The following is a 27,467-nucleotide window of genomic DNA, read 5'->3' as shown; positions in this document are numbered from 1 at the left end:
CTGAAATAGGATACTCATTTTTAGCAATAGACTAGATGCAGCTTTGTGTTTGATCAAATTCTGTTTGATTTGTGCTTGTGATTAAGGTGTTGGAACTGACTATTAATTGGACAATTTCAGCTTTCTCTTTTTATCATAGATAAATGCAGAGCACTAATAACCTATGCTCAGAGGGGCAGAGTTAAGACTATTTGTGCATCAGAAAGGCAGGAGAAGCTTCAATGGAGTTGAGTTCTTAGTCATGCAGCCTGAGCATTTATTTATCATTGTAGCATTCAATAATCTGTAATAATAATAAACTAGCTGGGAAAAAATCTCATTCATTTCTATCCTGCTGCAAAAACTGGTGGCCTTTTTATAGACCAAGCATACTTATGAAAATTTATTGTCCCTACATATTGTTTTGAAGCTAGATAATGTCGTTTGTCGAGAGCAACTATAATATTTTGCATAATTCCCGTTCAAATGAAAAATAGTGGTCTATATACTGATTTCATTTGACTTGTTCCATTTCCATTTTAAAACTCATTAAAATGTAAATGGTAGTGATAGAGAAATAATTCAATTTACCCTTTTATGGGGATTTTTTTTTAAAAAAAATGAAAACTTGGCATTTGCTTCAGCAGGGGAAAAAGATAAACCAAGCCCAGCTGATAATCCATTGCAAGTAAATCCAATACATATGATAAATTCAGACCAAAATCCATGAAAGACAACACCTGCCATGAAAATGCAAATGTATTTATTTATAGCTAAAATCATCATGAACTTAGCTCAAAAGGCAGCCTTCCCAAACCGGCAGCATTCCCACTGTGAATTGAAATATATTCTTTTGCACTCATCACATAGAGATACATTTTACTAGCCATGAGTATATATTCTTTACAATGTGCAAGACTTCCATCCATACCCATCAGGATTCTTAAAAACAAGAGGCATGGTATAGAAGGATCCATATTTAACAATGTTATCAGTAATTTGGGATGTATTCCCATTTTCACTTAGGAAAAAGATGCCAAGATTCTCCCTCCATTGCTTTAATCAAAATCAGAGCTGCCCCATCAAACAATTGCTTTAATGGAAATACAGATCACACCACTACACCACTTTTGCGTAATGGTGATGTAGCTCAGGGTTTCTTAATCTTTGGACCACCTGCTCCTGAGGATAACATTGAAAGGGCTGAAAATTACAGAGGTGATTCCCCCCCCCCAATTGATGGCATGTGTGGGTGGAGCCAAGTGTAGGACAAACATCACTGTACAAAATATGGTTTTATGAAGAAGGGTTTGGTTTAATAAAAATGTATCACTTTCATTTAAAAATATCAGTGTTTTAATCTTTTTCTAATCCTTCAAAAGCCTTATAGTCCATTTCCCTCCATTGCCTCTTTCATCATAGGACTGTAGGAGGAAGCTATGAGATTCCAAGTCCTTCCTAGGTTAACACTGATGTTTGGTAATGGGTTCAGATGTACAATTTGTGAAATGCTAAGGAAGTCATATTTTGTATGCCACAGTTATGATGGTTATGATTGCTCCATAAGAACACAAGAAGTGTTATCATCAGTCTACATCACCGATGTTCATTGGGAGTACAACTCTCCAAAGTCCTCAACTGGCACTCTCTCGAAATATTAGAACTACGTTATATGGGAAATGGGTAGTAATGGTCTAAACATCTGGAGAGCACTAGATTGGAGGAGACTAAGTGAGACCACTGGTGCTGATCAAACAGGGTATCTTTCTGGGATCTGTTTGAGACCTTCTGTTGGTAAGGTCTCTACACTTCACTTTGACTCCTCGAGTTCAAAGCAGGGCATCCTATAGCTAAGAAAAGATTATGAAAATTAGCAAGTAGTTTGAATACTTCCCATACAATGCAAAGCTAAAATGTTTGGAGACTTTTAGAGGGGAGAAAAGGACAGTTAAGTGTATCAAGACAAAATTGTAATGGTGTGTACAATTTCTGATTGATCCCAAAAAATTGAAAAGAGGTTGTTTGGTTGCCTTTCATAATACTGGAACTTTGGCTGCACAATAAAAGCCATTGATGTGAAGAAAGAAACTTCTTCATACAAGACCTAATTAACTAGCAACATTTTGTGCTATGCGGTGTATTAATGGCCATCAGCTTTATAGGGCAATTGATATCAGTGCTCAATGAGTAGAGGGCAAATATATCTGATTATGAGGCATTGCAAGAAAAGAATGAGTAAGCTATTATTTATATGTTTTCCTTGAAAGTTTAAAGGTATATTTTTCCATTTATTCGTAGAAGCAGGAAGCCTAGACAGGACCCCTATTTTGATCCAGCAGAGCTAGGAAACAGTTGGGAATTTTTGGAAAAGTTCTTATGATAGCTAAAATATCAGTGATACAGACTACCACAGTCACTTTTTTCCTTGTCCCAAGGTACTCATCTACTATTTAATTCATCTTCCCTTCCCATCCATCACATAAATGAAATGTGGAACAGCCCCATGTTTCTTCAAGAGGCTATTAGCCTGCTAAAGCAAGTATTTGAGACTTGATTAGATTAAATAAGTAGACACGGACTTTACATTACAATGTACTCTGTATTTAATTTATAGCTCAAATGTCAGAAAATCTGATGAACCATAATCATACTTCAGTATCACCAGCCCCAAGATATTTCTGTGTGCTTTTATTTTCAGAAAGTCAAATCTTGGAACACGTGTGTGTGCATGCACACACACACAAACACAAAAAGACTTGAGCTGAAATCGCAGTGAAGAATCTGATAAAAGTTTAGTCCATTTTCATAAAGACAGCTTGTAGCTGTTACATTCCTAGATCTTTTTTGTATTGACATCATGGAATTTTATGTTCTCCATGTTTACAGGCAACCTGAGAACTTCCACATACAACTAGGGCACAAATGGTCATTTCCAGGTGTGAACTGGGCTATGAAGAGCATTTGTGACCTTCCCCAAGGATTCCACGTTCCAGTAGCACAATTACAATCAGGGCAAAAGGTGACACGGTCCTATGAATTGCCGTGGCTATATAATGTGAGGTAGTCTGATATTCATGTGAGGTAGCGTGGTACAGTTGTAGCTAGTGCATCAAATCCCCATTCAGCTATAAAGCTCACTGGGACTTTTGTTAGTTCTTTCTCTTTTTCAACTTGCCCTACCTTACAAGGATTGCTATGAAGATAGAAAAAGGGATGAGGAACATGTATGTTGCCATTTCCTTCCTAAAGGTATGTGAGAGGCACCATGTCAGAAGTATTTCCTGTGGCAAGAATAAAAAAGGATTGTCTCTTCTAACATGGCACCTATCTTTTATTGCTAAACTTATATATATTTATATTTATATAAACATTTTATGGTATTTTAAAATTCTGATTTCAGTTTGATAAGGAATGTGTTTTAATTTTTTAATATACTAATTTAATTTACATTGCAGCCCAAATGTTGCCATTCTCAATTTGCTGTATAGCTGGATGATCAACCCAGCCTTTACATATCAAACTAACAAACAAGTGATAATAGATGTCCATGCCCATTCACATGGAGAGTTGCTCCAACTTGTCAGTCTCCTAGAGAATATTTTCTCATATTGTGGCAGGTGATGAATGAATATGCATGTTTTTATTTCTTCATCAGATTTGTCCTGCCTTTCATAGCATAGCACTTTCCCCCATAAGTTCGGTCCTTTGAGATAGGTAGTGCTGTGACAAAGAGACTGGTTCAGCATCACCCAGTAAGATTCCATAGAGGCATCTCCCTGATCCTAGCCCCAAATCTTCACCATTCACTGACATATACATAACATAATATGTCATGGAACAGCTTTCTTTTTTTTTTATATATATGAATCTTTATTAATTTATTTAAATAAACATAAAATCACATACAAACAATAATACCTTACAATACAAAAAAGAGAAGAAGAGAGAAGAAAAAGAAAAAAAAAGGGAAGAGGAGAGAAAAAAAAGAGAAAAAATGAATATATATATATATATAATAAAAAAAATAATGAAAAGGGATAAAATGAAAAATAAATAAATAAATAGAAAGATTTGGGTTTCCAACTTTCCAGACGGTACAGCTTAATATCCTAGCATGTTATTTTTTTTCCCTTAATTCTCTAAATTGCCTTCATTAATTCTAATGAGAGATTAAATAATTAAAATAATTTGCTGTTTACATACTATATGTTCATATTAACTTTTTGAGTCCATTCCACATATTTAAAAAAGGGTGTCCAGTCCTTTTGAAAGTCTTCCATATTTTTATCGTTTAGTTGGTCCGTTAGTTTTGCCATTTGTGCCAAATTTAGGGATTTAAGTATCCATTCTTCCATAGATGGGATTAATTCTTCCTTCCACTTTGCAGCGTAAATAATTCGGGCTGAAGTAATCAAATACAGTAGAAGTTTTCCATAGTTTTTTTCCAAATCTTTGTTCATAAAGCCCAATAAGTAGAATTCCGGTAATTTATCAATGTTAACTGCCAACATTTTACAAATTATATTATGTATAGATGACCAAAAATTTTTCACTTTTTTACAGGTCCACCACATATGGTATAAAGTTCCAATTTCTTTTTTACATTTCCAACAAACATTTTACGTATTTTGAAACATTTTCGATAATTTTTCAGGAGTAATATACCACATGTACATTTTATAAATTTTTTCTTTTAAATTATAATTTAATGTAAATTTTAATCCCTTAGTCCACATCCTTTCCCAAACATCGTATTCAATATTGTAGCCAAAAATTTTCTCCCATTTGTTCATACATTGCTTAATTTGTACATTTAATATTTTCATTTGTAATAGCATTTTATATGTTTTAGAGATCAGGTGGTCATTATTAGCATAGATTTGTTCATCCCACCAAGATAGTTTTTTTGTAAATTTATAACTTTTGGCATCTATTTAAATTGTTCTTTTAACTGAATATATGTAAACCATTGACATGAATATCCTTCATTTTCCAGTTCTTCTCTTGTCTTCATTGTAAATTTGGTCCCTTCAAATTTTATTAAATCTGAATATTTTAGCCACTTATGGTTTCCTATTGTTTCTCGCCTTACAAAAGCTTCTTGTGGGGAAATCCATAGTGGTATTGTCGATGTTAAAATAGATTTATATTTTTCCCAAATTTTAAGAATGGACCATCTAATACAATGATTGTTAAATGTTTTATTTACTTTCAATTTGTTATACCATAAGAAGCCGTGCCATCCAAATTTTAAATCATGTCCTTCTAAATTTAGTAATTTATAATCTTGTAGAGTGATCCATTGTTTTAACCATAATAGAACACATGCCTCATAATATAACCTGAAATCGGGAAGACCCAAGCCTCCTCTTTCTTTATCCTCTTGTAGTAATTTGAATTTAATTCTTGGTCTTTTCCCTTGCCAAATAAATTTTAAAATATCCTTTTGCCATAATTTAAAAATTTTATCAGTTATAAATATTGGAATGGTTTGAAATAAAAATAGCACCTTCGGCAAAATATTCATCTTAATTGCAGAGATTCGTCCCATAAGTGATAAGTTTAATTTTACCCACCTCAATAAATCTTGTTTAATTTCCTTCCATATTTTAACATAATTATTTTGAAATAAATCACTAGTTTTGGCTGAAATCTCTATCTCTAGATATCTAACTTTTTTAACGCTATTAAATCCTGATTTAATTTCTAATACATTCTGATTATTTTGTGGCATGTTTAAATTTATCATCTTCGTTTTTTGATTATTTATTTTAAAACCAGCTAATTCTCCATATTCTTGTAGTGTCTTTAATAAGTAATCAATTGATATTAACGGGTTTTGTGAAGTGATAACTAAATCATCCACAAAGGCTCTTAATTTATATGTTTCTTGTTTGATCTTTATCCCTTCAATTCGATGAGCCTTTCTGATAGCTTCTGTTAGAACCTCCAATACCAATATAAATAATAAAGGAGATAGCGGACAACCTTGCCTTGTTCCTTTTTCTATTTGACATTCTTGTGTTATCTCTTCGTTGATCACAATTCTGGCTTTTTGAAATGTATAAATTGATTTTATTGCTTTTATAAATATATCGCCAAAATCCATCAATTCTAAAGTCTTAAGCATAAAATTCCAATTTAGGTTGTCAAAAGCTTTTTCAGCATCTAAAAATAACATAATCTATTTTTCATTATGAAATTGAGCATACTCTCTTATATTTAAAACCGTCCTTATATTGTTTTTTATATATCTTTGGGGTAAAAAACCATTTTGGTCATAACTGATTATTTCTTGAAATATTGTTTTTAGTCTTTCAGTTAGAATTAAAGTAAATATTTTATAGTCATTGTTTAATAACGAAAAAGGTCTATAATTTTTGCATAGTGACGGGTCTTGTTTTTCTTTTGGGATTAGTATGATATTTGCCTCTGACCAAGATTTTGGTATTGGATTTCCTAACAGAATCGCATTCATTAAATCTTTAAGTGGTAACAAAATTTGATCTTGAAAATATTTATAATAACCTGCTGAAAATCCGTCTGGACCTGGAACATGGAACAGCTTTCTGTTGGGCTAGCACAACTTGTAAATGGAGCCCATCAAAAATTTGATCAACATCCTATTCATGCAACTGCAGGAGGAGTTAGCAAGCTTATGGTACTTTCTACTGGACCTCAGAAGTCATGAGTTTGTGCAGGCCCAGTTTTAATTTCCTAGCAGCTTTCTGAGAGAGACGCAACAATGGTGAATTGTTAAATAGTATGCCTTCAACCAAGACTGTAACAATGCCTTTTGTATATGTTCCGATACTCTTTTTTCTTCTATCTATCCAGATGCTTCATGTCTTTGGGGTCTCTGTTTTACTGCTGATACTGTATATGATTGAATCATAACTCCTGTATCTTTTTATCTAGTAAGAGTGAGGTGATGTGAGGGCTCCTCAAAGCAGTTGCATCCTGGAATTTCCATATCAGCATAATGACAAAGCCAATCCCTCAGAACCTACAATTTCTCAGTATAAAAGACTTGCATGCACTGTCAGTGCAGTGCCCTTAATGGATGTAGTGTTGAAAGAAATGTACTCCAATAAGTGGATGATGAGGATGAGGATGATGTTATCCATTCAATCGTGTCTGATTCTTGGTGATTCTATGGACCAGCTCTTTCACATTTTCTGATCTTGTATGGCTTCTTTCAGTTTTATGTTCTGACTAGTGTCGGCTTTGATAGTGTCTGGCCACCATGTTGTTTGGAGGCCTTGTTTCCTTTTACCACTGACCGTTCCAAGCATAACTGCCTTTTCCAGTGAGTTTGATTTCATGACATGGCCAAAATAAGTAAGGCGGAATTTAGTGATTTTGCCCCCCAGTGTGGTTTTGTATACTCCAGTACTTGCTTGTTTGTCACCTTTGCTGACCAAGGACTGCTCAGGAGCCTTCTCCAACACCACAGCTCGAATGAGTTGATTTTCCTCCTGTCTATTTTTTTCATGGTCCAACTTTTGCAGCCATAGGTAGCTATGGGAAAAAACGATAGTGTGGACTAATCTGCTTTTAGTTGCCAGGCTGATGTTCTTGCTTTTCTAAACTCGATTCATGCTCACCAATGCTGTGCAACCCAGAGCGATTTGACGCTTTATTTCTGGACTGCGTTCACTGCTTTGATCAATCTGAGATCCTAGGAAAGTGAACGCTTGCACGCATTCAATCTCTTCACCTTGTGGAAAGGCTCTCAAGCCAATGAGTGAAAGCAGCCCTTTAATTCCCTTTGGTGCCAACCATTCACTTATTAGTATCCCACGTAACCTCCATCTCAAATCAAACCTACCACCTGCTTAGAATCACAGTTGCATTTAATTTAGTTACCATGAGAATTGCCCCAACACCCTCTTTGAACCTCAGATTACTTTTAAGCTACTACTGGGTGAGCGATTTTTCCTCTTGACAAGGAAGAGCTGCCAGTTAGAAACCTGAAACCTAATAGGTGGAATCCAGCCTTATTGTTCATTGGACTCATCGCCTGAGTACGTACAGCACAGTAGTGGCAGGATTCCTCAGCCCAGATATATAGACGCGAGCAGGGATGGGTGAAAAATTTGATCCGTTCAGACTTTTATTTCCTGTAGTTGGACATAGTTGCACACCCCAAACTTAGAGTGTTGGAACATGCATGGCTATCAAAAACTGCCCTCATCAGAATCTTGGAAGAATACAATACAGAACACATACAGTTCCAGGTGTGTGTACATGTGTGTATGAGCAAGCATGTGATAGGAAAGTCCCCACAAAAAGAGGCATATATTGGAGGAAAATTGTGTGTATGGGTGTATGAGCAAGCAAGAGAGAGAGCAAGAGAAGTCACTGTTGGAGATCCAGATCCACTGAGTCTTCTGCACCTCAGGAGGCAGGAGGGTGTAGATAGAGAATTAAGGATTTACTTGGAGCCTTCTCTTTGTCTAAGAGATTGCCAGTGTGAAGTCACTTCCTTTGCCCTTCTTAGGCACATGTGTGCACACACAGACAGCCCATGGTCTTGGACTCTCCTCGTGGTGGGTTGTAGCTAGCTAGGTGCTAGGCTTCGCCTTTCCCTATAATTTATTTACGGTAAATGAATCTTCTTTCTGTTAGAGCTGTTTTATATCAGAAAGGAGATTTATTTACAGCAGTGTTTTTCAAGCTTGGCAACTTTAAGATGTGTGGACTTCAACTCCAGAATTCCCCAGCCAGCATGTTGAGCTGAAGTCCAAGTCCACACATCTTAAAGTTGCCAAGCTTGAAAAACACTGATTGACAGGAATACATGAGTAAAGGATATTTTACTCATCTTTGCTCTGGTTAGGTTTCTGCTACCAGGAATGAACGCACACACACACACACACACAGTGTCAATCTCCAACCAGCTTAAAATTTAAGCTGAAGTTTTGTCCCACTTCAGAAAAACATTTGGCATTTGAAATATATTGAACTCAAAATATGGCATCTTTAGAGCTCACACCATGGTTTATCGCTCAGGGCTGCTTAGACTCAGACTGTTTCTGGCATAGGCAGAACAGCCAATTTCTGTAGAGGGCAGAGGGAATGGCCTTGAAGGACAGGAGGAAGAGCCACTACCAAAGCAGAGGTCAGATAAAGGGGGCCTAAGTCCATGCCAACAAGCTAACTTGAGAAAACCTCTCAGACTAACGCCTTTATCTAGTTCACATGGAGATAGAGGGGGAAGTACATTCAGATTTGTGAGATTTTGTACTACAGCTGTTACAATCAAAGTAGTCCTGACCTACATGGTGTTGGTTTCTTAGTCTGGTCTACCTTCTAGGGCTGACAGTTTCAGACTTGAAATGGAGCATTTCATTCATCTCTGACAGGCCAACCAGTTTACTTTCTTCTACAGAAGTTAAGACTGCTTCAACACTTCTTCTTCTTTCATGGAGTATCATCTGTGTCAGCCCTCTGTGTCATCCTGAACAATCTGTGCTCCCATAACAGCTCAGTCAGGTTTTCCAGCCAAAGAGGACTGCTGATGTGTCTAAGATAAAATAACTCAGAAACGAGAGCCAGCCAGGGTTATGATACAAAAGCATACGGAAAAATGAAAGAGAGGTTGATAATGTATTTTCTGAACTGTTGGATAATTATTGTTACCTTACTGAAATAAGAGCAATGTTTCTTTTGTTCAACAGTGGAGAATTCAGGGTGGGTTCACACCCTGCTCCCCCGGATTTCACAGCGATTGCAGGAACGTTGTAACACACAGTTTGGCACATGGTTGGAAGCAACAGATCACCGCCTCTCCACGCAGTTAGAAACACCACGTGGTAAGTCTTCAGACTGGGCATTCTGGTGTGTGGAAAATGGATTCACCCCCTGATCATGATTTATTGGTGGTTAACATGATATACAATATAAAAAAATAAACCTTGCTTTAAAAAAGAAAGAAGGAAAAACACATTTTTTAATATCCCAATCTTTATAAAATCATAGTAACACAATCTTCATATGAAGATGAGTCAAGTTTTGGAGTATATATATAGTTATTATTGGATTGCTATCTCTTTTTCAGTCAGGCTTTTCAGCAATTTCCAAAAACAAAGCAAAAAAGAATCTGCACATTTTCCCAACCAAAAAAAAAGATAAATTATTATTTTTTAAGACAGTTGAAGGTAGAGTAGCCTCACTAGAAGGGGAAAATGTCTGGGGCACTCCTATGTTAATGTCTTGATAAATCTTGTAAATCATGAGATTCCTGTATTTTGACAAAAAGGACTCATCTCTGGAGTTTTCCTCTTCAGACTTCAAAGGTAGGAGTAATGTTGTACACACACAAGGAATGTATGCTATAAATTCTAATAAAGTCTCTAGAAAGTGTATTGTTCATACTAACTGGGATGGGCAACTTTTGATGGCCAGAGACCACCTCTCTTTTGTGGGAAGAAAGATGCTTTTAGGGGAGAAGCTGTAAATGCAAAACCTGTGAAGCTGAGTCATACACAGAGGCAGCTAAAACTAGGATTTTTCTTGAGTTTTAGGAGAGAGAGTCTTTATTTTTTGACAATGTTAAGCTTATTCTAGAGATTATCTTACCATTTCTTTGAATCTCCCACTTCAAAAATCAGGCATTCCACTCATGCATTATGAGGAGGGACAAAAGCGTGGTAGAAATGGGCATGTGTCACGCTCCCCTGTTGAATCTTCCCAGAACACGTTATCGGACTCGCATCCATCTTCCAGCAACCCGTGTCAACCTGCGAGTCGTCAGCAGGGAGGGAGAGTCAGGCTGGAGTGTGAATCATTTTGTTTGGGCTAGATGCTCCTTGCCCCAAGGTGAACAGGCAGAAAACTGTTCAAGCCATCTGCCGGCACCAGGAGGAGGGGCACATACCTATGGGGGCAGTGGAGAGGAATTGAAGCTTCTGTGATTTTAAATGTAGAATTGTGTGGGAATTGGCATTCACAACTTTTTCCTTGCACTGGACGCTTCACTTCATTAAATAGATTTCTAATCAATTGCTTTTGAGTCTTGTTGGAGTGAAAGCTCAAGCAATCCGGTCATGACATCATGTTTCTTCCAGAAGTAAGACATTCTTCCCTGGCTTCTTTAGTGTTTTAAACAAGGATCAGGTGGAGGATGGGAGATATTTTTTTATGCGGTGGATTCAAGGGAGCCAGTCTCAGAGCAGACAGTACTTGGTTAGATGGAAAGTCTGATATGTTAGAAGGCAGCTTCTCACGTGTGTCCTGGAGTAGATTTGAACTGGCCATTGCTTAAGAAAGTTCCTAGCCAAACCATGAACTGTGAAATTGTGTGTTCTAAATCTCAACACATAAGATGTTATATTCTACTGCAGTGCTCCTCAACCTTGGCAAGTTTAAGATGGGTGGACTTCAACTTCCAGAATTCCCCAGCCATCCTTGCTGGCTGGGGAATTCTGGGAGTTGAAGTCCACCCATCTTAAACTTGCCAAGGTTGAGAAACACTGATCTACTGTATGAACTTCTTGGTAAAAAAAATTGGGAAGGACAAACAGGCCACAAAGATCTTACTGCTAGATTAGACATTCCTTTTTTCTCTTATTACATGGACTGGCTCTCCAGGTGGGCTTTAAGCACCCTGTGAGACCTTGGCATAATGAGCTTTTTCCTGCATCAGGTTTGCCAAATTCATTCTGTAGTTTTGATATATGAGGATGGAAAACATTAAGGAAATTATACACATAAGCACGGTGTTTGGCATGGGCTGTTTCTTTCCCCACAATTGATTTGCTGCGGTGTCTGGTAATTTATTCATACAAGGAAACAATGATGGATGGTGTAAATTATTCTTCTTTTTCCCTTTTGACTTAAATAATAATTGCCAATATCTCACAACTGTATGGAAAAATATGGGGGGGGGGGTAAATAGTATACACAGAATGTTGCAAATGATGATGTTTGGTGATAGTATTTTTCATCCTCCTCTTTCAAGGGAGGGCAGTTTTAAAAGGGGGGAGGTCCAGAGCCAGCTCAAACTCTTTGATCAAGTGTTCTTGAAAATTTAGCTCTTTGCAAAATATGTAGAATCACATTTTTCTTAAGCCTGTTTTTCTCCAAAGGTAAACATTGGGAACTTAAGATAGGGAAAGAGGAAAGAAGGAAATAGAACAATGGGACAACTTCTGAAACTCAGTCTGAATCAAAATACATTCAGACCAGATTTATGATCTCAAAGTATCTTCAGGATTTCTATTCACTGCCCGCATCAGTGCTCTTTGAGAAAAAAGTACAGGTAGTCCTTGCTTTGGGGTTGGGAACCCGTTGAGAAACAACACAATCATGAGGCACAATGTCACATGACTGTGCCAACTTGCAATGGCAGTTCTGGCAGTCCCAGTTGCTGTGATTAGATGAATCCCGCACAGTTGCAGCATCCGCGGTCTCGTGATCACCATTTGTGACTTTCTGCCGGCTTCCCCATTGACTTTGTTTGTTGGAAGCCAGCAGTGAAGGTCGCAAATGGTGATCATGTGACTGCGGGATGCTGCGACATCGCAACTGTGAGCTGGTTGCCAAGTGCCCAAATCACAATCGCATGACCACAGGGACACTGCGATGGCTGCAACTATGAGGACCTATTGTAATTTCCCCTTGTTCAGTGCCATTGTAACTTCGAATGGTCACTGAATGGCTATTCCTTCACTTACACATTTATGGGCACACGCATGAACGCTTAGAGTGAACTGCATTTTTTAATGGGGAAGTTGGCTAGAGTAGCTGTGAAATCCAGAATTCCAGCCAAAGCTTGTCTTTCCTAGTCATGAATGGCTTGGTGAAACGGTATGTGGGAATGACCTTGGGAGACAAGAGAAAGTGCTGCAGACTAGACAACTGTCATGCAAAAGGTATCTCAGCCCACAGAAGCAAAAGGGGCATTGGAAGTGTTTCAGAAGGGACCCTCCCTAGTTTTCTGAAAAGTAATAGTAATGGAGGGGAGAAATGCTTTCAGACTTGCAAGATTCTTACGAGGAAGGTAGTGTTTGTGTTCATGATTTGTACTTACCTTGAGTCATTTGGTCTATACACATCTTTGTGTGGATCCTTCTCTTTTGAGTTAATTCTGAACTGTCTTTTCTCATTATGGCTCTGTTTGAGAGCCTATAATTTGATTGTAGACCAAGATGAATGTTAGATTATTGTTTGTTGGGAGTCATTGCAAACCCTCACAGCAAGAACACCCCCTTGATCCTGTCCTGGGAATGTTTTTTCCTTCTTTTTTTCTTTTTAGGAGTGGCAACATTAACTCTGAAATCTATCTAGCCTTTGAAGCATTTTCATTTGGCAGCCTGAGCAATGTCAATTGAGAATGAAGGAGAAATTAAAAACTTTTTTTTTTGCCTGAAGCAATGGCACATGGACACCAAAGACAGATCACCTGCTAGGTTAAGAGGGGGGAACAGCATGAAAAATGGCTTTAGGATCAGCTTTCTGTGCTCACTGTGTATATTTCATCAGTTGAGGGAAAATAGAAGAGAAGGAAATGTTTAGGCTTATGTGGTGGCAACTGGATGCAGAAATACAAAGACACTGTGGCCCATTTTCTTCATCTTTCTTTCATTTTCATAAATAGCATAACTATGAACGGCATATCCATGGTCATGTGAAGGTGGTGATTCTGCTGCTAGTGCAAGACAGTTCAGTAGAAGGGAGCTGCAAGAACTTTATGTTGGGCAAAGTAGAAGTTGTCATCATCATCATCATCATGAAAATAATATTAAGTAAAAAATCCAAAGTAAAAAAAAGTATCCTGTCTTCCCAACTGTCCATCACTCTTCTTTTTAGATTAATCCCCACTATTTGATCCTGTGTGTATTAATCTATAATGAAAAGTAAGACTGGGACGACCCAGATTTCATTTCTGAAGCCTATTGCATGACTTTGGGACAACCACTAGCTCCCAGCTGAGTCTGCCCGCCTCCCATGTCAGAATATAACAATGGGTGGAGAGTATGTCACCCATGAACTGAACTGAACTGTTCCTTTTAATTGCCTGCTTTTATTCCACTACCCGTGTTAATATTTATTTATTTATTTATTAATCAAATTTATCACCGCCCATCTCCCAAAAGGGACTCTGGGCGGTTTACAATAAAACATAAATAAAAATATAAAACTATAAAACACTATAATACATAATACAATAAATATAATAAAAACCTCAATGGCTGAAAGTTCTTTATGATTTGCAGGCAGAGCTGGGTCCTTCTAAGAAACTAACCATCCCCAAGAATGGCTAGTATGGCTAATATGCTTACCAGTGCCAGGATCTTGGCGACCCATTAGGTGGTTGCTTAGATGATTTGACATAATTGCCTAAGAAGTAAACCCAGTACTTCTTACCAGAATTTATTCTAGTATTCTCTTGCCCTCTGACATCATAGTTAAGGTCTCCCTCTCTTCCCCCAAATCAACTTTGAAAATAAAGTCTCTTTCAAGTACATTTTACAAGCTACATACATTTCTTGGCAACAGGACAAAAGTGGCTTGCCGTTGCCTTCTTCTCAGGTGTTTTCCAAAAGCTTACGTCCCTGTTATTTCCTGGTTAACTCCAGTCTCAATATTAACCAGATCTGCCCTTGTTTAGCTTGTTTGAAGTTAGCCAAGATCAGCTAAGTGCTGCCACTTAACTGGTCCCTTGTCAACTAGAACAATGTTTAATACATCTAGGAAGTGGACTGTAGTCCATGAATACTTATGTCACAATTTGTCTGTCTTTAACATAACACAACATTCAGTCTGTTCTGCTGCAGCACAGCTATTTCCTCTGGAAACTGTCCCTTCATTGACATAGCTTTCACTAGAGGTGTGATCAGTGAGCAAAATCCGATTGACTCTATAGGGTTGGACATGATAGTAATTGTTGGATTCTGGGTAACTGTAACATATATATGACGAGTGGGTTGGGTCAGCTTGGTGATCAAGAATGGGAACTGTCTGCTTTACCTAAAGTTTCATTAAGAAGTTGTGTTGTTGTGCGTCCCTTCCCACAAAGAGCATTGCTTAATGCAAGTGGACTTTCTCTTCTCTCTTGAGAGAGAATCTTGCTTTTAAATTATTGTGCCTTTTTTTTTGTTTTTTGGCCTTTGCTCCAGCCTGCTGCTGGTGCTAATGTTTAGTGACAGTTACTCAGTGCTAATGATCACCTTTGGGGATTTTTCAGAGAGTTTGCCTCTTGCTGGTCACTGGTGAAATGTAATCAATAAATCTGCCAGCCAAGCTTTTCATGTCGCTTTTCCGCTTGGAACGGAACAAACACTACTACTATAACTGATTTGTGACCAAGTCCCCCTTAATGGCCAAGGGAGCCCTCTCCCCCATGGGAATTTGGCTGGTCCTATTGATCTATGCAGCAGGCTGATAAATCTGAAATGAATGAAAGAGGAAACGAGGAACATTAATTACCCCGAATAAGTTATCCTGCTATGTAGATGTCTTCCTTCAAATGATACCAAGAGGAAAGATATAAACAAGGGAGTCATTTTTTTAAAAAAAAGTACCTTTGCATCTCACATGCCCACTAACATCTATTTTATAGATACTGTGCCTGTGTCAGGATTGTACCTCAATTTATTAATGTTTATACTAATAGGTACAATGTGCACTGTATACCATATAAGTGTTGGTTTGCAAGGTAATTCACTTGATTATTTATTTAATATATTTATCTATTAAATGTATGCCTGCTTTTTCATTTGCCTAAACACTCAAGGTGGACATAGTCAATCCAATCTCCATTGCAAGTTTCTCTTGGGCTAATTGTAAGTGTCACTTGACAACCCTGTGACCCGTTTGGTCATCCTTTGAGAGAAAGGTAGTGTCAGAACCAAGCCTGCCTCTGACTCGGAAAGTGAAACTCTTTCCGAGTCAGAGGAGGAGTTGGAAACTTACCGGGCCAAAACCAGGAAAACGAAACTCCAGGATGATTCAGCAGTGCAGGAAGAATCCATGGCACTGATTGGGCAAGATTCGGAGGAGGATTTGAATACACCAATCAGCGTGCGCCAACAACGAGCTGAAAAGCGCGCGAAGGAGAAAGCAGCCTGATTGGCCACCGGAGACTCCAAGCACACCAAAGAATGGAATAAAAGGCAGCCATGCAAAGAGCGAGCTGCCGGAGACAACTAATCCTCCAAGCCTGCAGCTTCGGAAGAAGAATCCTTACCAGTGTCGGAGTCAGCATCTGTTGCCGAAGAGGAACCAGTGACTTCGCTGTACTCTGAGGAGGATTTGAATCCTGCTTCTTCTGCCAACGAGGAATTGGCGTCAGCCGCACCCATCAGCCTTGCTTCCAGCCTTGAATCTCCGCGATCTCAGCTGTGTGGTCAAGTCTTGACGTTCCAGTGCCGTCATCTGCCTTCAGTCTGGTGCACTTGCACTTCATATGCTCCATTGTGCTCAGGAATTTCATACCTATCATGCTCAGGATCTGGGTGCCAGCCTAGTCCGGGGCATCCAGCCGAGTCCAGCCTTGTTCCAAGTTCCAAGCCTTTCTCCAAGTCTCCAGTCCAAAGAATCCATCCTAGTCTGGGGCTTCCAGCTGAGTCCAGCCTTGCTCAAGTTCCAAGCCTTGTTTCCAAGCCTTCAGTTCAAGGTACCCAGCCCAGTCCAGAACCCTCAATCAAGTCTAGCCTTGCTCCGAGTTTGGGTCCTGCTCCAGGTCTTCAGTTCATCCCTGTCTGCTGCTCGTAGTCCTGCTTCCAGGTCCAGTGAGCCTGTGATTCAGAGCTATTATCGCTCCAGTATTGTTCCAGGTCGAGAACTGCTGCCTCCAGCCTTTGTGTTCTAGTTGAATCCAGTCTACCCTTCCAGTGGAAGTCCTATCCACTACCCTGCTGTGGTGCAGTTGGGCTTGCTTAACTAAGTCTTCGCATATCAAGGACTTAATTATTGTAAATAGTTGTTTAATAAAGAATATTTATTGAGAAACAGTCTGGTGTGTAGTCTGAACAGGACAAGTAGTGCAGTCTGATGTGACCAGAATGAACATTAAATTTTAAGCTGACCATATTTCTTTTACTCCAATGCTGGATGGTCCTGGGATCATCTAAGAAGAGTATATATCATAAATAGGAAAATAGTTGTAGTGGCAAATGAACTTCAATAATAAATCAATGTTTCCTTACCAGAATGACCGTGGATGGGCAAAAAAGCAGTGGGAATGGGAGTGACTTCCAACTTCTTGCTGGCTTCCCCATTGACTTTGCTTGTGGAAAGCTGGCAGGGAGAGTCAGAAATCATGATCACGTGACTGTGGGGACGCTGCAAATAAAATTGGTCTGAACATTGTGGAAATTTCAATTCCACAGGAGTAATTTACGCATTCTTCAAGTTAGCGGACTTTAGGTACCTTGATTCAAAAATTGTTGTGGTATAATGTACCGTTTGGGCTAACTTGAAAGTACAAACAGATAAACACATTGAGCGTTTTAGTGGATATAGATGGATGTCCCCCAAGAATGTTCCAGACTTGGAATAATATTTGACATGTTAAGATGCAATTCCCAGATCTCCTAGAGGAGTATGTAAGAGCTTAATAGAAAATCAGCCTGGCTTAGATGTTCTCATGTAGTGCTCCAGAGTTGCTGAAGTTCAAATTCCCAGTAACTTTGGCTGGTATGGGCCATCTTGAGAGAGCTTAGGAGTTAATTCAGCAATATCTGAGGTGTGAGACTCCCCACTCTTGAGGTAAAGGAAATATATTTGCAGGATTTGTAAATTGAGGGTCTGCCATAGTAGAAATACATGACAAAATGTCCTAGTGCTACAACTCTCTTCAAAGTAGCTCTTTGTGTGCGTGCACGTGCAACACCCACTTTTAAAAGAATTTCATGGTACCCTATACCACACTAAGAAAAGGATAGTAAAAATATTTTGTGGGCATCAACATTTGGCTTTCCTGCCTGAGAGCATATGGACTCTAGTAGCTAGAGAGACTTGAAGCTGTCCCAGGTAAGTTGTGATATTGTCCAAGAATTATTGGCTTGGTCACTGTTTTAGAGTAAGTAAATGTTATGCCTGTTCTTCCATGTTATACCACAATATACTAATTAAAAGGATAGCAATATTTTCTTGCCTTTCAATTAAATACCTATGAAGATTTTTGTCACTTTATACAGCAGATCACTGTATATGCTGACATTTATTTTTTAATTAATGGCTAGAGTAACTGTTCTTTCAAGTTACCCGCTGTGGACTAATCAACAGCAGTGAGGCAGATGCCAAACGCTTTCCCAGAAATCATTCTACTGTGTCTGACAAAAGTGTTATTTACTTTGATATTTACAGTCAAAAGCTTAACTTAGTGAACAGTACTCCTCTTAACCTTGCATTAAAACATATACATAAACCAAGAGAAGCAAACAATGCTTTGACTTTTAATGGCAACCAGGGATGTTTGTGTCAAAATTTCTTGGTGTTGCTATAGAAATATCTACCAGCTCTAGTTTTCTCCTTGTTTCATACCGTTCAGCCATCACATCGTAAGGATCACTTTCACTCCTACATTCTGTCCCCTTCATTCTGATCAACATCAGGTCCAGTTTCACTTTCCCCCTGCAACCAAGGAGGACAAATGCGGCAGGCAAGTCTTTCTCTTGTATGGCACTAATATTCTAGAATGTTTTCTGCTTAAAAGATTGCCTGGCTGACACCTTTACATCCATTTCTCTGCCTTGGAAAATGAGTCTTACCTTGAGGCTTTGAGGGGTAGCTGACTGAGCAGAGTCCTGGCGATTTCCCCTGGAGATTTTACTCATTTTTAATTGACGTATATTTCTGCCAGTCTCCAAAGCTTTCCAGTGTGGCTAATAACAACTAACCATAGCATCAAAGCTCAAAGAAATGCTAAAGAGGTTCATTGGAAGAGCTACTACTGTATCCATAACTTTACCGGTTTGCCAAAGCTGATATGTGATGGGCTTCACAAAACTTGAGGAGAAATTATAGGTTTCCTTTAGTGGACGTGTTCAAGCTGAGGCTGGACCATCATCTTCAGTGATACTTTAATGTGGATTCCTGTACTTGGAGAAACCAAGATTATGTCAAAATGATGGCACACTAGCAGGGATGTCATGATGCCAATCCCATTCATATGTACTTGCATCCTGACATCTGACTACTGAAGTATGTAAGTAGTGGGTCTTGTTTCATTACATCACAACACCTGTTTTGTTAACTACCATGCCTTGCTCTTCTTGCAGACACCTGTTTGTTGGACCTGATGGACTGAATGCCTCTTTCCAATTCTATGATTTTAGAGTCCCATCAACCTTGTTAAATAAATGTTGGGCCTTTGGAAGAGGGTATTCGTACCTAGCCCCATTCTCACCGCCACCAAAACATTCCAGACTGAACATCTGTATTGAAAGATGTGCATATTCAAAGTTTCCCATTAGGGTATAGGAGATATGTGGCAGCATGTCATCCTGATTGCAGAGTAGCTCTCTCAAACAGCAAAGCATTGACAACAAAATAGATGTTAAAATGACACAAAAACAGAATGCATATGAAATTGCATCTAAAATGCACTGGAAAAAATAACAGAGTTCAGGATGTAGGTTCCATTTTGTTCTACTGAATGTTTGACATTTTTTAAATTAGTCCATGCTGTCATTTTCTGTTCCTTGTCTGATTTTTTTTCCTGAGATTTTGCTGTCACACACTTGAGTGGATGAATTTTGGCTACAATTTGTGTTTAGAGGACCCTGCTTGTCATATCCAACTAGAAGGATAAGCAGTATTGGGACTTGTAACACACCATATCTCTTGACTCAGCTAGTCAGAATAGGATTATGAGCTGATGGTTGGCTGTTCTTATACGGAAGTTTATAAATTTATAGTAGAAATTGCGTGCTTATTGGAAAATACAAATTGTATTTACATGTATCATAAATACTGTATATTTGTTTCGTATATTCTAGTCTGGTACTAAGATGGTACCAACTGTCGTACCCAATGTCCTACCCATTGCTTGTCACATTGCAAGGTGGTCTCGTGTTTAGCCCCAAAGCATATATGGTACACTTTTATTTCAGGGCTGGGCAAACTTTTTTGTTCAGTAAGTGTATTAGAAATGTTGAAAAAGCATTTTAGATATCCGCGATAATCGACAAAGTTACAAAACATTCATTTCCCAGAAGACAAATGTAATGAAATTATAATGCCTTGGATATTCCTTATTAACCTAGCTTCATCTCCCCCCACCTCAGTCATGTGGGCTTACTTCTAAAGAAAGTACTAGATAGTAGCCATGCACCATTTTTTAGCTGAATGCTTTACTTTTATTATTTTTATTTATTATTTTTAATTCTGTTATTGCTTTTCTGAGCTCTCTTGGGAGGAAGAATTGGATGATGGAGGAGGAGCGGGAGACCTATACATGCCTTTTTATTGATATATATGAAAAGTCTGCTAAAGGCAAGTGCTTTGCTTTGTGGCATATCAGCTCGGATTTTTTTTTAAATTATTATTATTTAAGGAAGATTAGATGGGTCAGGAAGCTTGGGAGATGCCATGATTGAATTGCCTATTGCTGGTCTGTGTCATTAGACCCACAGGCTTCTATGTAGACATGATGATCTACATATAGAGTGCCTTCACCTTGCAAAGCATAGAAACAGAGACGTTCATGGAGGAGGAAAAAGTAGGAGAATCAACAGTACTAATAAAATGATGTGTTTAAACAATGTTTCAAGCCTCGAATCTTCTGAAGTATTTTGTATAAAAATTGCAGTTTGTTGACCTGTTCACCAAATGACACAAGAAGACGACACGGGTAAGATGTCGAAGATACTGTATATTGGAATGGAAAGAGAAGTTGCCAATTATGACCTGAAGCCCAGTTCTGAAAAGTGGATATTCATGAATTGTTTTGCTTTTCAAATGACTTTAAACTTCCAGTTTAGTATATGGAATAATTGCTTCCCCATTTGGAGGTGGGGAAGAACAAAATAACCATGGATTTCTCCAGAATTATATCCTGTGTAATAGTTCAGGTTTCCCTCCCCGCCACACACACACACCTCATTCAATACCTGGCAAATATGTACTTGTTGTTAATCTATGGTATATTTCTAGGCCTCTAGGAAGAAACGTCCTTGTGTTTCTCCAAGGAGTAATTGGTACGGAGGTAAACATTAGCTGCTCTGCTTTGGGTGTTTATGAGCAATGCCAGAATAAATGTTCAGGGTCTAGTGCCGACATGTGATTGGCAGGTCTATTACAGTTGCCCTGTGCTCCTTCTTGTATTTCTTTTTATTAGTAATTACAATATGGAGACTCAGGCTTCGGAAGACTGGGCATGAGACTTACCACCATTAATGAGATGGTTGTCAATAATAATTGCTAGAAGTCAGGATTTAATTTGGGATCACGCTCACCAGGGCCTGGGCCAAGGTCTCTTTTCAGTTGCAGAGTGCACCCCTTGGACGCCAAGTGAAATCAATACAACACATAAGTGGCTTTGATCTCTTTTCAATAAGATTGCCTCTATTCTTCAAGTAACAGATATAAGAGACAGCACAATGTCCTTTGGTTCCTTTTAATATATTTCTCTTTAACCATTTTTTTTAACCATCATAGTGCTATTTGTTTTTTCTGCATCAGGTACCAACACATTTTGAGCCATCTGTTTAATGGCATCCAAACCAACCTGTGCAGCAATAGGACCATTCTTCCAAGATCTTCCAGCTCCAGCATCAGTCATAGCTGAACCATAGGCATTTGTTGAATAGAAAAAGAAAGCTGTCAGGCCAGAAGGTCACAACTAGAGAAGGAACCAGTAAAGATTCTGGTGGAACAGTTTACCTAAGGAGGTTGTGGATTCTCCATTTCCAAAGGCCTCGATTCCATGATCCTTGTGCTCCCTTCTAATTCCATAATTCTGTGATTCTGTTATTGTTGTCATAAATCATAATAACCTGCACAGGAAGTCTTTGTAGTCCTTCCTGTTGAGGGAGAACAATGGCCCATTTAACCATTCATCTAACCATAGGCTGGTTAGGTTAATCACAACTGCTGCCTATGGAGATATTCTAACATAGTTCATCACAGGTGTGCATAGAAACAAGTTAGCGACATTTTGTACGACTTGATTGCTTGCTAATTAATATGATCAACTGATGTTTTTAGAGCTAGTTGAAGGAGCTCACTTTTGATAGCTTGAGATGGCTGGTGGCTACCTAGTGATAAGTTGGCACACCAACACATACCCACATTCTTAGGAAATACTTGAGAATTGGAATGTTTGTGGAAGAATTTGAGTTTTAATACAGTAGCTGTCTAGAAAATAATTTTGGAGGACCTCCAAGCTCATGTTGCTTTGCTAACAGAGAACTGATTTTGCATAGAGACTGATGTTGTCTTTCTGTGAGCTTGCTCTATTCTCCATGCTCAGATATAGCTGTTATACCATAAACCTCTAGTATTTTCTCTGTACTGACTACATAGCAGTTGCCCCTTAACATTTTTACTGCTTGGGAAATAGGTGGACTCTATATTTAAAAGTACTACTGTGCCTCTGTCTCATAATAACTCATTAACTGACTTGGCTAGGAGTGTTATTAGCAGTTCCCTTAAATTAAATGTCATCATTTGTAAGCTGCATCAGAGTCAGTGGGATATCGGTATATAATGTATTAAGTGGTTGCAGCATGTTACCTTTGGCATTTGGCAATAAGAGAAATTCAGGGCAAAGTGAAGCTGCTTCCCATGCTTAACTAGACACCATTGTGTTGGAAGACATTGAACTCTGGAGCATTTTCACAGCAGGGACATTTTCATCCCTGCATTTCAGAAGGCTGGTGGAATGAATTCAGAATAGTGAGGGAATTCCTTGGTTTTGGAAGCTTTGTCAGGAATGAGTAGTGCTACCTGGAAAAGCAGCCTTAGCAGTCAGCATTCAACAATGGAGGGAATTTCGTTCCAAATGGGTATCATTTGTCATGCATGCATGCATGCATCTAGGTCATCATTTGTCATACATACTTACATACATACATACATGGGCTTAGTCATCATCCAAGAGCTTGCTAGGTCCATTTGAGACCTGCATCTGATCCTCATCTGCCCGCCAATACACTGCAATGTATTAATCTTTTTTTACTGCTTTGCTACATGATTTGTGGTTCTCATTTCTCTACCCCCCAAAGGCTATCGTTTTCTAAAGCGATGGGTATGCTCAGATCCTTATAGGGAGCAAAATTACATACATAATACATTTATGGATCCCTTTTAGTTACTCTGTGATGGATTCCATATTATGGGTTTCTCCCAACCCTGAAGAATGTTTCAAGAAAAAAAGCATTAGGGTTTTACGAAGGCTGTGACTCCAGGTGGGATGTTGCTAAGCTCTTGTTCCTATCCCTTGGCAACAAAATGAACACAGATGGAATGTCAGTTAAATTTTATTAGGTATTTTATGCAATCCCCATTGCTAGAGCTTTGCTTTCTTCCTGCTGTTAATAAGGTACCTAACCTATCAAGTTGCAGGTTTGAAAAGGCAACTTGATAAAAGGAAAATGTTTCTTATTATTTTAACTGTACTTTACCATTTTGACCTTATTTAGCCTTATAGTAACTCTCAAGCTTGGGCCAATTCTTGCTCCATTTACAGGTTGATAGCTGAGAAAATACCACAAACTGAGTCCAGTTTCAAGTCTCAGCAGGATTGGAAACCAGTGGTCCACTGAATGTTGCTGAACTGCAACTTCTGTAACCCCCAGCCTAGATAATCCATATTCAGATATGCTGAGAGCTGTAGTTCAGCAACATCTGTAAGGCCAGAGATATCCCTGCTCTGCACTCTTATCTACACCTGCATGCTGGTCCAAGATTTAAGTAATGATGTTAAAGCCTTAAACTGTAGGTTTCTAACATGGAACTCAGGAGTGACATTCTCTCTGCCCTGTTTATTTTTTTTTTCTAAATTAAAAAAAATTAATAAACGAGAAGCTAGCATTTTTGTTAGCAATTATGTCATCTCAAAAATAAACTCTGTTTCCAACAATGCCACAACTTCCCACATTGACAATTTTAGAAAATAAAATGGCTAGGATTTCTTTGTTTTATCTTGCAATATATGGATGTTATGGGATATACATGGGATATATAGCACACCAACTGTTTTGTGAGAGTTCCCATAGCAAGATTGGGGAGCCCTGCTCTAAATTTTGTGTGTGCGTGCACCTTTGAGTCAGTGTTGACTTCTGACGACTGCCTGGACTAGTCCCTGCAGTTTTCTTGGCACCATTTGCATAAGTGGTTTGTCATTGCCTCCTTCCTAGAGCTGAGAGTGTGTGACTGGCTCAAAGTCATTTGGCTGGCTAAGGTGGGACTAGAACTCATGGTCTTCTGATTTCTAGCCTGGTGCCTTAACTACTACACCAAACTGGCTCTCCTCTAAATGACTAGGGACTCCAATATTTGAAGGGGCACCTCTTCCTGTATACATTATTCAAGTTTTAACATTTTCTGAGGACACTGTCCTATGCATTACACCATTATGCAAGGTGTGACATACTTTTGATAGAACACTCTCAATCCCGAGGTTCAGCTGCCACCGACATTAGTTTTATTTCAATGTGAAACTTAGCTAATTCATCCAATTTTTGAAGTTTTATGGACTATGAAATATTTATGTTTTATCTGTTGGTTTAATTTGGGGCGTTCTGGTCATTTTATTAATTTGTTTTGACTTGTGTTATTGATTATATCTTACCCTGAGATCTGTGGATATAGTGCAACTTATAAATAAGCAAATGTATTGCAATTGACTCCTTCTAATAGCCACCACATTTGATGATACTGTTATTCAGTGACTTACTTGTGCTGATGGGAAGCAATAACAATTCCTGCCTCATGCTATCAGATAGCCCATCAGAGCTTAATGCTGAACTAAGTCATATGAGCAAGCCCAGAATACATGGTCAGTTCCAAAATCTGAGAATCTAGCCCTTTCTTCATATAACTGTATACATGCACATCTTGTGTATTAATTATTCCCTTTGATGGGTGTCCAGTAGCATCACAGGTTGATGGGCAAACAAGATGAAAATTAGGGAGTATCTTCATTCTGCCACAGTAAAGAGCCAGAGCACGTAAGACTGATGCCTAATCATGTCAGTGAATTTAGGATAGAATGTGAAATGGGAGGGAGTACTTCTAATTAGTTTTAATTCACATCTCAGGGAAACCCTGGGAAGATTGCTTCCCACTACTGATTATTTTTCCCTGCAATAAAATATTGCAATAGCGATAACTGAGTACTGGACATATTCTCAGGAATTCATGTAAGGCAGCAGTGATACACCAAATTGCCCTATATAAATGTTCCTGCTATAATACATTCATGCTAGAATATGAACTGGCTTCTTCTGCAATACAGTTAAATCCTATGTGACAGATATAGAGGTATTTACAAATGGAGGAATGAATTTGAAGAGAGTTCTTGGAAAGAAAGTTAGAAACAGCCAGTTCCTTACAGGTGTTACTCGCTCATGTATTCAAAGGATGTACAGAGAATGAATAGATCTGTCCTTACTGGCTCTATCATCCCACGCTGAGATGGAAATTCTAGGAGGGGATTCTGACTGTGTTGGCTAAGCTTGTCTAGAATGCCCCTCATGATCTGGAAACTTAAATGTGAAGAGTTCTTGAACATAAGAAGGATTCAAAGCATGGTCAGATAAATATGAGCAACCTGCTTCAGACCTCCCTGCTCATGGGAGGAAGATGAATGTGGGAACTAGTCATCATGGGGGCACTGGAGAGATGTTATCACATACATCGCTGCTCCCCTTCCATGTATGTGAATGCACGTGGGGTTAATACATTTGCTGGGTTTGGTTTTAGTATAATGTCCACTGCTGGATTTTTTCTTCAGCATCTGGCTGACCTTGGTTGATCTAAAAAGCTAAAAAGGGTCAACTCTGGATAGGACTTTGGGTGGGGTATCATCTGGGAAACCCAGGGTTTGTATATTAGACTGGGAAGTGGGGAAAAAAAAAGTGTGGAAGAAGGCAGCAGCAAACCATTTATGTAAGCTGTAAAAAAAAAAACCCACATGGATGTGTCCCTGTTAATTGGAGATGTTAAACTTCACCTGAAAGCAAGTGATTTTTTTTAAAAGCAAACTTGCATATAACTTTTCCCTCTTGAAATATTTTGCCTATGTTTAGAGTCTGTCAGATGGTTCAAATGAAATATAAAGAATGTGAATAATTTCAGAATAGGTGGCCAGTCATCATTAATTCATTTCGGGCTCATGATAATGCCATTAATCATGATTTATGCATTGGGTACTAATATGAAGTTGCACTGAAACAGTGCTCTGCCTCTAATTTTATTTCAAGCAAATAATTGGATTGCTTAAAACTTGACCCCTTGTCCCTCAGTCTTTCAGAAGTGATGCCTGTGGGGAAATTAATCATGTTGTTGAATGGCAAAAGAACCTATCATTTTGTTAAATTCTCAATCTAACACAAGGCAAAACAGAAACCCATGACAGTCTATATTAAATAAGGTGATGGTGGCCCTTTTAGGTTAACATAAACCAGACCAACCATTAATCCAGATTAGGACCGTTTCATTGTTTTACTTCCAGTAATTCAGTTTTCCTAACAAGGAGAATGTCACAGCATATCACTGTCCTAACAACAACAAGGTTTTTCCTCTGGGAAAGACATATTCCACTGCTTGAAATAGCTTGCATTGTTTCTGGGGATTGTGGCAAATGGGCTGGATGAGGACTTTCTAGCCATGCTACTCTCTAACCAGGATACTGGATTTTCACGGCACTAAAGGTCAGTATCAACACCTTGAATAGACCTAGAAAAAAGAGTGCAAAGCAATATAGTTGTTTAACAGCAGATGTGATATGTTTGTGGAAACATATCTTCATTAACAAGCAGCGGTAACAGTTGTTTAGTTCCTAAACAGCAAACTTAGTATTTGCCTCCGCTCAAATTAAATGCAAACTGTCTGTTAAACCTCTAATTATCTGCTTGGTTTGTGGGCAAGATACTATTCAGTTATTAGTTTTTTTTCTTCACTTGTCAACTGCAAAAAAAAAATCAGAATAAACTATATTACTACCAAGCAGCGTAAAAGACTGGAAATTTGGCAAATTGCTTTCTCAGTATAGTTATGTGAACCAGGCACTAAATTACATGAAGGTATAGATACCATTACAGGGACGCAGTGGCGCTGCGGGTTAAACCGCTGAGCTGCTGAGCTTGCCGATCGGAAGGTCGGCTGTTCGAATCCGCGTGACAGGGTGAGCTCCCGTTGCTAGTCCCAGCTCCTGCCAACCTAGCAGTTCGAAAACATGCCAATGTGAGTAGATTAATAGGTACTGCTTCAGCGGGTAGGTAACGGCGTTCCGTTTAGTCATGCCGGCCACATGACCACGGAGGAAGTGTCTACGGACAAACGCCGGCTCTTCGGCTTTGAAACGGAGA

The 27,467-nt window shown here is 38.7% G+C and overlaps 1 protein-coding gene across 1 annotated transcript in view; it reads left to right on the top strand.

Moving 5' to 3' along the window:
• Window positions 1-27,467, top strand: part of ADARB2 (adenosine deaminase RNA specific B2 (inactive)) — a 375,455-nt gene that overhangs the window by 109,101 nt on the left and 238,887 nt on the right. Inside the window, exon 2 of the mRNA XM_063303417.1 lies at window positions 9,663-9,797. Coding sequence (XP_063159487.1) covers window positions 9,663-9,797 — 135 coding nt within the window. The remainder of the gene's footprint in view (window positions 1-9,662; window positions 9,798-27,467) is intronic.

The sequence above is a fragment of the Candoia aspera genome, chromosome 4 (assembly GCF_035149785.1).
Source record: "Candoia aspera isolate rCanAsp1 chromosome 4, rCanAsp1.hap2, whole genome shotgun sequence".
Classification (NCBI taxonomy): domain Eukaryota; kingdom Metazoa; phylum Chordata; class Lepidosauria; order Squamata; family Boidae; genus Candoia; species Candoia aspera.
Note: the sequence above shows the minus strand (reverse complement) of the source record. Positions and strands in the feature narration are given on the sequence as shown.